The sequence below is a fragment of the Trachypithecus francoisi genome, unplaced genomic scaffold (genome assembly GCF_009764315.1).
Source record: "Trachypithecus francoisi isolate TF-2019V2 unplaced genomic scaffold, Tfra_2.0 Lachesis_group16, whole genome shotgun sequence".
NCBI classification, from domain to species: Eukaryota; Metazoa; Chordata; class Mammalia; order Primates; family Cercopithecidae; genus Trachypithecus; species Trachypithecus francoisi.
Genome location: NW_022681461.1, coordinates 36,585,544 through 36,598,173, shown reverse-complemented (window position 1 = coordinate 36,598,173; position 12,630 = coordinate 36,585,544). Strand labels below are relative to the sequence as shown.

General features: G+C 36.8%; 1 protein-coding gene across 10 annotated transcripts in view; it reads right to left on the bottom strand.

The window, feature by feature from the left end:
* The window catches only part of KDM4C (lysine demethylase 4C), a 412,099-nt gene that overhangs the window by 192,371 nt on the left and 207,098 nt on the right, over nt 1-12,630 (bottom strand). For all 10 annotated transcript variants that reach the window (XR_004443468.1, XR_004443467.1, XR_004443469.1 and 7 more), the window contains exons 9-10: nt 3,540-3,733; nt 139-377 (exon numbers count right to left, since the gene is read on the bottom strand). Coding sequence is in view for 7 of the 10 variants with exons in the window: in XM_033237310.1 (XP_033093201.1) it covers nt 139-377; nt 3,540-3,733 (433 nt within the window). In the remaining 3 variants the exon portion in view is untranslated. The remainder of the gene's footprint in view (nt 1-138; nt 378-3,539; nt 3,734-12,630) is intronic.

Here is a 12,630-nt window from a genome sequence, read left to right as displayed (position 1 = left end):
TACCCCATGACTTTGGGTAGATTATTGATTAAGCTACGTGGACTAGTCAGATACTTGTCATAGTGAACATGGGTTTAAGACATGTGATCATCAACCACCTACTACTTATATGTGAAACATAATCAACCATCTTCTCACCTGAGAGTTTGATATGATCTGATAAATTCTGATCCACCTGCATCCTGCTAGCAGAGGACTCTTCTTCTGAAGGTGCTTCTGTGTTCCTCAGCTTCGCTGCTGCTTCTGACTTTTCATTGACCTTGAGGTCATCTGTGCCTGAGTCGGGGTTAGGGACCTCTGCCCCATCGACTTCAGCTGACACTTCCTCTTCCTCCTCAGCCTTAGGCCTTTTAGAGGTAGATCTAGCACACTGGAAGCTGTCAACAAGAAAAGCAGTGGTCAGAGCAGGATGTATGCAATGGATATGAAAAACACATCCCAATATAAATGTCATTTTCACTTGCTTAAAGAAGGAAAAAACTGACATTATTAATCACTATGCCAAGTCAATGTTCACAACTGAAATATTAAATTTGAAATCAAAATCTTAAGAACAATTCTCAGATCAATCAATAAAATGTTAAAATTCACACAACTGTAAATAATTATTAAACATTATTTTGAAAAAGGGCCATTGCTAAAATTTTGTAGCAACATTTTAAAAGTCTGAAAATAAAAATAAAGTAAAAAATGTTGAGAGAGAAACAAAATCAATAAATAAAATATTTAGATAATGAAGAAAATAAATGAAAAATCAGGATATCCTGTAAAGCTAGTGCTAAAAGTAAATTTTTTATATTTCAAGGTAAACTACTGACTACTTTTCATTAACTTTGTATAACTGTCAGGTATGTATGAAAAGAGTTCAAATTAAATGCCAATTCATCAAGAGCTAAAGGATTTAAAACAGAAACAAGGCTAACTGGTACGTGGGTGTGGGTGTGGGTGGGGGAGGCTGTGGGTGGGGGTGGGGGTGGGGGAGGGTGTGGGTGTGGGTGGGGGAGGCTGTGGGTGGGGGTGGGGGTGGGGGAGGGTGTGTGTGTGTGTGTGTGGTGTGTGTGTGTGTGTGTGTTTGTTTCATAAAGACACTGTCTCACTATATTGCCCGGGGTGGTCTAGAACTCCTGGCCTCAAGTGATCCTCCCTCACTGGCCTTCCAAAGTGCTGGGATAACAGGCATGAGCCACCACATTCAGCCTAATTTTATGTATTTAACATCATAGATCAACATACTATTTTCAGAGTGAACACAATTTTTATCTTCTTCCTCTCTATTTTCCAGCAAGTCACTTGCTAGCTTTGGCATATATGCTTTTTACATATGAAACAAACATTCCTAACAACTAGGAACAATTACAAATCAACTCAAAGCAACAGTGTCCAAAACACACCCATATGTATTACACACATCCGAGAAACCACCACAGGACTAAGCACTATACAAAGTCAGGGAGAGCAGAGAATAGGGTGGCCAGCGATAACCTATATAAATCAGCTTTCCCTGCTGCTGATGGCAGTAACAGTAGTAGTATCGTCATCACCATCATCACTTTTGTTGCAAATCCATGCATTGGCTGATGTGGGAAAATCTCAACATTATAAACGGTGTAGTACGTGTGAAAAAAAAAGAAGGCTGACGTGTGCTTGAGACGTCAATGAATCATTTCCTTCATCAGACTTCCCTAAATGGGATATTTCCAAAGGGACATCAATAATCTCTAAATATCAAGCCACAAGGCTGAGCATATTAAACAAGCCCATAGTCAGGCTTTCTAACTAGGTAAGCAAGTTCCATTGATTATTTGAACCCACTGACAAGTATTTAGATCTGCTCAAGTGTCATAAATCTATGGTCTCTATCAACCCAAAAGGCCCACTGTGGTTAATAACTGGAAACCAAGTCATACACCTAATGAAAATATTGTGTTTTCCATCCACTAAAGAACAATGTTCAAGATGTTCTCCTGGTATGTATTCTGAACTCAGGATTGGATACTGCCTCCTTCCAATGTTGGCTTCTTTAGTGCTATGAATTAACACATTTATCAAAAACACTGACTGTCCAAATTAGTATTTCTCAAACTTTTCTTGAATGTAACACACAGTGAGTTATACATTTCAGATAGTGGCACTATATACCACAGACACACATACTCACACATCATGAGTGAATATTTGCCCTTACCACAGAGGAAGCACTACAATAGTTTTTATTCTATTTTATCACCTCATTTTAAAATGTTGGTCCTGACCTACTAACAAACACATTGACAATCATTGCGGTAAACTATAGGGTGAAATATCAACACCTGAGTTAGTTCTGCACCTCAGGTCTAGCTCTTATAAAATGCCGAAGTTTGACTCCATGTTACTAAGGTTCTTTCACTCACTACCATTTTAAATTAGCAGAAAACAAATATCAGAAAAAAGAAAAGACAGAAAATAAGCATCATAAGTCTGGGCAAAGATGTAAAATTATGATGTTACTTAGTTAATATCAAAAAAGGTGGAAACACTCTACAGGGGATAAAACACATGCAGGCATTAAAAATTATGTTGCAGCAAATCAATCAGTTACATGAAAAAAACACTCAAAACTCATCATCAGATTGTTAATAGAGCATGGCCCCAAATTTGGAAAGATATATAATATTCATAAAATACATAATAAATACATAGATAAAGGATATATACAAAATGTTAACACTGGTTATCTCTGGATAGTGAGGTTATGAGTGATATGGGATTCCTTCATTATTCTTTTCCTTATTTTACAAATTTCCTCCAATGCACAAATATTACTTTTATAATCTGAAAGAAAAACAATGAGTAATATTGAAGAGGAAAATTTAATAAAAATTGGAAAACATAAGAGCCTTAAAAGGTAGCCTAAGGACCTGAGCAATACAACACACACCCTATTCAATAGGTTTTAAAACAACAAGATGCCCACAGCAGATCTAAAAGCAAAATTTGAAATGATCCTGGCCACAAAGACGGAATGGAGAATAAAGTTCACAAGGATAAGCATGTTTCAGAAATGCCACGTACTGTGTTTTACATCTTACAAAAGAATAAAACCAAGTGCATAAAATGTAGTAAAATATAAGCATCCAGATGACAGTAGTAGCTCGGATGTTGGACAAATGAAGAAGATGACCACTAAAGCCAAAAAGCAAAATGGTGGCAAAATGAAAAAGTGGAAAAATCAAGTTATTGATTAACATATGGAAATGCACAGAAAGGAACAATACAAGCATAAAATACATTCATGTAAGTGGTCTAACAAGTTCTATATTGTTCTATTTGCCATGTAGAGTAACTTCAGGAATATTCTCAAACAAAATAAATATACATCTCTTCCTACACTGTATTTATTACACATCTAACAGTTAAAAATAATTTGTGTCACATTTTCAGAAAGGTATTAAGTTATGATGAATAAATAGAAAAAGCAAGTAAATTGCCACATCCAATGACCCATTTCAACTGAGAAAACACTACAGGCAAGGAGGGTCAGTGGGGTGAGGGGTCATTACCTCCGGGATGCTTTTCTCACTTTCCTCCTTCTCTGCAGCCATGCTTTTACTTCAGGGGTGGATGCTGGAGTAGGCTTCGTGTGATCAATGGTGTATATATCCTTTCCTTGTTTCCAAAGCTGATACCTGTCTGGCTGAAATTTCCTCACAAAGATATCCATTGAAATTTTCACCATGTCTTTCCTGCAAGTGCACTGAAACACAACCAGGTTGGAGAGTGTTAAACATTTCGCTAACTATACAGTAACACAGAGTTGGTCCTTGAACACACCATCCATGAATACTTAGTCACTACATAATGGAGGATAATGCATTACATCATCAAACATTCAGTGGGTGATAAACCCAATTTCTTCTGAATAGAGATGAGAATCTATATATTCACATTTATCATGTGATTTTAATGGCTTGTGGACCTCATAGGGAACTACATACCAAGAAAAACTAAAAGGAAAGAGTGCTCATTTGGAAGCATGTCTGCAATGGAAAGACTATCTGCCCATCACAATGATGTGTCAATGAACTGAGCACTAAAAGGTCTATAAAGCTGAAAACCTGGGTTGTCAACAAATAAAACAACCCAATGAATGTGTGATTAGAATACTTTAACAAATGAGTTGAGATAAATTTACTCCAAGATATATTTTGTTATATTTATGGTTATTAACAAACTGTCATAAGGTAACCCAAAATTAGGAGCAAATGAATAGCCTTTTCTACATCACATTACATACAACATCCAATACCATTAACAACAACAACAAACATATCCACTAAAACAAAGACATGGGGTAAAGGCAAAAAGTTCAAAGAAAAAATTATTTTGATCTACTATGCCTTTAATTCTCATGAATACATAGTTATCAGTCACATCTTATTAACCAAGTTTTGTACAAAGGCTTCACGCAAAGTTTTATAAGGTCTAGGCCAACACTAAGCAACAGGGAAGTTATCATTCAAATGGTGGTGCATAAATAATCTCCAAGATTTAACCGATACACCTTGACAATCCCTAACATACCTGGTAACAGACTGACTGAACAGTTTTGACACAGTAAGACTTTAGATATCTTGGTGATACAATTATCACCTCCATGCAAATTAACTCCAAAGTCTTAATAATATCCAAACCCAAACTCCCACCAGAGTTCTCATCCTAATGACCATTACATTCAAAATACCTAAACTCAATGTCTTCAACTGCAAACCACACTGTCTATACCAAATGATACCATAGTTCTATTCTCCTACATTCATAGTCCACATTTCCTAGACACTCCCTACGCCTCCACCCCTAAAAATTCAGCCTTGTCTCCATATACAGTGTCTCCTGTCTCAATTCCTTCTGGCAGCATCCTTGCAGCTGCACTGCCAGGCCTTGAATTTTAGCACAGAAGGCTCATTTCCCTGCCTGTCATTTCTCCTAACAATAATCCATCATTACAGCTGTTACTTTCATCTCCCCCAAATATCTTACAATCATTCATTCCTGAGTTCAATAAGGTGTAATCACCCTGCTTTTCCTTTAGAATAAGGTCTAAATTTATGAGCCTGGCATTAAAGGGTTCCAAGATTTTACTCCACCAATGAGATTTTCAGGTTTCTCTCCCACAGCAAGTCAACGTGAATATTCCTCTTCAACCCAAGTTATGGGAGCCCAAATGCCCCATATGCTTCATTACTTCAGTATTTTCCTCCTACCACACCACCTTCCTGCATACTAGTCTGCTATCCAGCAAAACTTCGTCCTTAGCTCTGAATATAAATCGTCCCAACTGTTCCTCTGAACCTAATACTATTTATCTACACCACTGCTTTCTGTTAGTGGTTACGTATAATGAGGGTTCGAAGTTATCTTGCTATAATTATCTTGCCACTGGAATATAGAAAATGAGGGTCCTGAGAAATTGAAAGATATTTTGGATTAAGATGTAATCTATTGACAAAAGGGGGAAAAAAGCTTGGAATTATAACAAGAAACTTTCTTAAAGTGTTACTAATATTGCTTCACAAAGAAAAAATAAACAGTGAACAAAGTTATGCTCCCCATTTTAATGAGCTAATGTAGGCCTGATCATGATTACAACTGTAACATCCCTAGGGCAGATAAGCTGGTGAGGTACAGAACACTATTTCTGAGGAAAGTGTCTCAGAAAAAAAACCTTTGACCAGATTAATATTCATCTTGTTTGCTCAGATGATGCTATGAAGCCTAAACAGAAAAAGCAGGTAAGCCATGGTCAAAGAGGAGGTTGCTCAGAGACTGGAGGATGGTGTTGCTAGACAAACTTGCTGAACAGATTAGGAATGTGACTCATGGACCCAATCAAGCATGTCAGCAGAAGCCAGGAACAGAGAACGTGGTTATCCAGGAAAGAGCTGTGCAGGACTGTCTTACTTGATGCTTGGATGTTCATGAACTGCACAAAAGACTGACAAGGATTTTGAGACTTTTATACCGGCAGAAATGCTGCTGGCCTGAACTGAAAGGAACAGAGACAGGAACAAATAAAGGAATGACTCCAAGGACAGAGCCACAAACGCAGAACGACTGAGTTGACAGAACCTCACTGGGCTATTACAACAGCCCTAACAAACTACCCTTCAGGAGGTACAGAAACATGCCACCATGTGTCTTAAGATTTGTTATTTGAGGATTAAATCAACCAGAAAACCCACCTACACTAAATTTTTCTAAATGACCTAAACCCACCAACAATTAAAATCTCAGTAATGGTATAAAAGATAATATAAAAAGGTAAGTTTATACCTTTAAAGTTTATTTGAAATTATTATGCAATGGAAGATGGGAAAAAGATAACACCGTATCAATTTGCTGAGAAACTGTAAGACCCATGACGCAAATAGTGTTTAAAAGACTGGATTCAAACTCCAGCTTCAACACTGACAAGCCATGAAATCTTCAACAGCTTCTTTAACCTCTCTGTGCCTCAGTTCCCCCAACTGAAAAACTGGGAGGAACAGTGGTAACTATCCTCATGGGGCTGATAATAGAATTGGCTTATACAAATTGCTTTTTGGTATTCTGACCACAAGAACATAGAGGTTGCTAGTGTTATCTTATTTTGCCTTACTGAAAAAGTGGAAGCAACAAACGAAATCAGAATAGAATACTACATCTAACAAATGGTCTTAAGGGTCAAGGGGAAGTAAGTGCGTGGTGCTTCTGAAGAATCAAACAGAAGGAGCAATCCCAGACTTCTAGGAGATTGAAAAAATCCTAGAGGACTGGGCCATTGTCACGGGAGAGATGAGAGTAGTGTACCTCAAGTTCCTGTTTGCATCATATGTTGCAACCAGACTCAACTCCATGGCTTCACATCTAGAGCAAACAACTGAAACTGGAGGCCCAGTAGATGACAGGCATTAATGAGAGGAAACGCCCATAACATGAATTAATACTGCCCAGGTGTTCAAGGTAGGATGCTGTAAGGTAAAATAAGATGGAGGCAGGGGTTCGACTCATGTGACTTCTTCGTTCTCCACTGTATTTAAAAAACAAAATAGGCCTCCTTTTAACGTAAGAGCTTGGTATTACATGGTAACATGTATGTGGTTTTGGGAAACATGAAAGAATATCCACTTGAATCTCAGGACTGAAGAATAACTTTCAGAACATACTGGGGAAAAGTTCCTTTCTTGTTTACAAAATAAAACTCTAGTGAATTTCAAACATATCATATCATAACCTAAAGAGGATAATATTTAAAATTTAAAGAGAATTACTATCTTTCATAGAAAAGTGTTAATTTTCCAACAATTATGAAAAGAACTCAATGTAGAAGATGAATTAGATTTGTTGAACAGGACAATCATAAAGAAGGGAAGAGCCAATGGCAAACTCTTATTTTGAAGATTTAAATATGTCCAACTGACACTAAGCATGTGGGTATAACCTGTAGTCCCAGAACTTTGGGAGGCCAGGGCAGGTGGATGGCTTGATCCCAGGAGTTCTAGAGCAGCCTGGGAAACATGTTGAAACCCCGTTTCTACTAAAACTACAAAAATTAATCTCATAACCCAGTCTCAAAAACAAATAAGCCCAAATGAAACACATATTGTTGTCTTCTAGTGATGCACGAGTAGATACCATATCTTTAGACCTATCTTGTCCTGTCCTATCCTTTAGATCTGAAATACTGCCCTTTAGAGTAGCCACCAAAAATGTATTTACCAATAAAAATGACTTATGCCAAAAAAAAAAAAAAATCAAACAAAATATTTATTGCTATTTCCTTAAGAAATGAGAATGGATAATTTAAAAAGCAAAAGTTAGTTTTAAACACCCTAAATTTTTAAATCAAACTCCAGCCTCCCCTCTCCCAAAAATGTTATTGCTCGTGAAGGTTATCAGCTAATTATCTTTGAGGCACAAATTACATTAGATCAGAACTACAGAACGAAAAAGGCAACTATTCTATATTCTATCCAACACAAAGCAAATGTGCCTGACATCCCCCAATATATAAGGTATAAGAACATGGAACTGTGTATAAAATTTTAAAATGCAAAATGTTCAATGAAATCGCAATTCACTGGCTTTAAGAACCCAACAGTTTATATGTTATTAACACAAGTTGCCCTCTGAATAGTACTATATACATAATATTATGAACAAATGGAAGAGACATTCTATATTTCATTATTCTCTAACAACCCTAATGTTAGTGAAGAAAATAAGAATTAAGAATGTATTAACCACCATTTCTAATTTGTATTATGACTTCATAATTCATAATCATTCATTATTTCTTTATTCATTATTTCTATATTAAGAAGTAACAAAGCGCTGCTAAGTGTCAGGAATCAAAGTAACCTCATTTAACCAAGAATATGTCTGGTGGTGGTAACTAACAGGGCCAAAATCATTAATTAGGCCTGACACATAATTTTATTCTAGCTCCTCAGACTACACTCTCATAATCATGTAGATCTGTGCAAGTTCAGATATGTTAGTCTAAAAAAAAAAAAGGTATAATACTCTAATTATTTTATTTTATTTTTGAGACACGGTCTCACTTTGTCACCCAGGCTGGAGTACAGTGGCGCAATCTCAGCTCACTGCAATCTCCCCCTCCCTGGTTCAAGCGATTCTCCTGTCTCAGCCTCCCAAGTAGCTGGGATCACAGGGCATGTGCCACCCCTCTTGGCTGATTTTTGTATTTTTAGTAGAGACGGGGTTTTGCTATGTTAGCCAAGCTGGTCTCAAACTCCTAACCTCAGGTGATCCACCCGTCTCGCCCAAAGCGGTGGGATTACAGGTGTGAGCCACTGCGCCTGGCACTGAATTTCTTACTTTATTTTTAATGAACCATGATTGTGAATTATCTCAGATACCTTGCCCCATCTGACCTTCCTACACCACTCTACTCTTAACCATGAGCATACACACAGTGTCTGTCTTATAGAGAAGTACATTCTAGGTGCCTAAAGAGTCCCTTAAAAATATTTGTTAAATAACCTTAAAAACAATGTAAGGAAACACAGACAGGCTCGGAGGACTCACATTAATTAGTTCAAGGTCACATACCTAACAAGTAACAGAGACTTTGCTAGATTCAAATCTAGCAGTTCTACACTCTTACCCAATCTACTGTGGAAATTCCAAAACAAAACCACATTCAATACATATAACATGGTTTATAATTTAAATGGCCACATTTTTCCATCTCAATCTTCTTTATCTATGACCCATAACCAAACTGAAATTGTAGCTGCGAATAAACGTCCAGGACTCATTATATTTGCTTTCTATGCAAGATACCATGCTGTGTTGATAGAGTTTAACCAGTCTAGCTAACAATTTTCCAAAATAAGTTTCCTTCCCTCCTCCCACTTCTAATAGGTTCAGATTAATTTCTCTGGAATATGTGCAGGCTTCACTGTGTCAGGATATGTCTCCCTTATAAAGTAAGGCAATTATAAAGCAATTTAAGATATGGGACTAGAAACTCAATCTTTCTGACCCATGAGAGCACTGTTCACATAGACAAAAACTATGCAAAAAGAAGGGGAATGGATTCAAACAGTTCGCTCCAGGGTCTCCAAAAGATTCTGTGGAAATTATTTTTAGAATTTCTGCTTCTCAACACTTAGCTGAATATCTGATAGAAAGGTTGTGGAAGTTCAGAGTTACGGATATTAAACAATCCACTCCTGCTGTGCCATGTAAAACAGCATGAAATTGAACTCTTTAGTATTCAGGGGTAGATAAAGTTATTTTGTTCTGAATTCATACACTCCATGTCACAGTTTATATGGATGATAAAAAGATCAGATAAAAATAAGGCTCGGCACACTCTTAGAGATCTAAATTCTTTATAAACATAAATATTTGTATGAGTCTATATGATCATATATGAAAGCAGACAGGCAGGGTGTGGTGGCTCACGCCTGGAATCCCAGCACTTCTGGAGGTCAAGGTGGGCAGATCACCTGAGGTCAGGAGTTCGAGACCAGCCTGGCCAACATGGTGAAACTCCGTCTCTACTAAAAATACAAAAATTACCTGGGCATGGTGGCTCATGCCTGTAATCTCAGCTACTCGGGAAACAGGCAGGAGAACTGCTAGAACCCAAGAGGCGAAGGTTGCAGTGAGCCGAGGTCGCACAACTGCACTCCAGCCTGGACAACACAGTAAGACTCCGTCTCAAAAGAAAAAAAGAAAAAAAAAAAGCAAACAGAAATGGCATGGATGCATATTGTTGAATATAATGCTGTATATAATCCTTCTCCTAAAATGTTTTTACTAAAATGTTCAGGTATACTGAATTCCTTGTTAGAGACTCTTTCAGATATTTCTTTTTAAATGACTAAGTTAACACAATTAGAAGGCATCCTGAACCCAGAATGAACCTTAGGAAGTAAGTCATCCACTTGAATCATCATATTCTAATTCACGGATAAGAAACTGAGGCACAAAAATGCTAACTGACTTGTTGGATGTCACAAGGATAGTAACTGGGGGAAAAAGGAGTTTAAGCGATGTGAGATTCAGTATCCTACCCACCAGCCTCTTTGGGTTTTCAATTTCATAACCACTGAGTGCACAGGAACATAATGAGTAACTTAAGGGGTCTGAATACAGAACTAGCTGTCTTATAGGTTTCACAATGTTGGCCGCCATTAAGTACCATCTGACTGATGCTGAAGACATTTACCTTTTTCTACTTCTGCTGAATATGAGATAACAGAGCATCTCCTGTCCTCTTCCATCTTTTCTGCACAAGTCAAACAGTAGTATGAACGTAGGTAAATGTTAATGAGGAAATAATGTTTTAAAAGAAGGGAAGGGGCAAGGATGTTAATCAATAAGGAGAAAAATTTTTAAACTAGCTATGCATGCATAATAAAATACCCAGAATAGAAGCTCTAGATAGTGTATCAAGGGTGCTCTCACTTGAGAGAAACAAAAGTAACAATTTTCAAATAAACTCTAGGTTACCACATTTTTTAATGCTATATGTCATACTAATTTTGAGTGTGAGTCTCTGGAAAAAATGAAACCTTGATTTATTTAGCAGCCATGTTGAAAACAATAACCTGCACTCCATGTACTCTGATTATATGTCATCTGCCACCTGAAAACTCTGGTATTGTTCTTAAAGCAGGAAAATACCTAATGAAAGCTAACTAGACCAAGACAGTAATGCTTTTAGTCTATTTGATTTTCTAATGTTAACAATATGGTCAGGGGCTGGGTACAGTGGGGCTCACGTCTGGAATGCTAGCACTTTGGAAGGCTGACACAGGAAGATTTCTTGAGGCCGTAAGTTCAAGAGCAGCCTGGGAAACAAAGCAAGCCCCCATATCTGGAGGGAAAAAACAGCAGCAGAAATTTAACACTAAATAAGAAAAGGAAAACAACTCTTGTTTTTGAAATAAAAATTTGACAATTCAATGACAAAACAAACTTTTTCAGCCAAACTTCTCTATAAAAACAGTAGTACTAAAAGTAAATAATTCAGCATCTCAGATTCACTTTACCTAGCAATCCCTGCGCCTTCCCTCTCAAGTATGACACTATGTCTGGCCCCGCTATTATATTTTCTCTGTTATTAGTTTCATGAAATGATTTAAAGTGGACAAAAGACAGATGTATTAAACTTGAATCAGAAAAAAAGCAAACAGACAGAAAAACACACAATGGATTTAAGTGTTCTTACAATTTCTCTCTAGCCAAATTTAAACATCATCAAACGGGAAGAATATGGAGAAACATTTCTTGAAAGAAGATTCATTATTATTCTAACAAATCAAAATGAGAAGAACAGGATTTAAATCAGTTTAAACCCAACAGGTATCCAACATGCAGAACTAACTCCCATGACTGTTACCATTAGCTGCCTAACATGAAACTCACAAATAGCAAAACAAAGCTGCATTAAACCAGTCTGTGACGTGGTAAGAATAAAGCATGCCAACAATTTGGCAACATGTACCAGAGTGTTTAAAATATTTAACAGTCTTTTAAAATATGAATAACCTACGACCACAATTGGTGGCATTTTCCTAAGCAGATAATTTTGAATTAATATACAACTTAATTTTAACAATGCATAGCTCATCTGTGTTTATCAAATATCTCAAAATTAGAAAAAATTTGCTGATACCTTTTAAAAAATTATGGTATAGCCATGTAAACTGATTTTATGGGAGAATATTTAATCATATGAAAACGCATTACCATTAGGTAGAGAAAACAGGTGCGTGTGTGTTTTTTTTTCTGTTTTCACATGTGTAGATATATATATCTACAAATATATATTTTTTGACATACGTAGATATATATACACAAACACACACACACACCCCTGTTTTCACAAAATAGGAAATAGCTCCCCACCAAATAGATGGAGCGAGTAAGAGATCAAGGTCTCTCTCTCGATTTCTCACTGTCACTCTTGATCTTTCTATATTTATCTTAAACCAAAGGTGTTTTATTTTGATACCCATTGTTATGTTCCCTTCAGATCACTTGCCACAATGTGTAATCATATTTTCTGTATTTTTTTAGTTCTCAGTTGTTTTCAACACTAGAACCTATACTCGGTGAAGACAGGCATCAGAT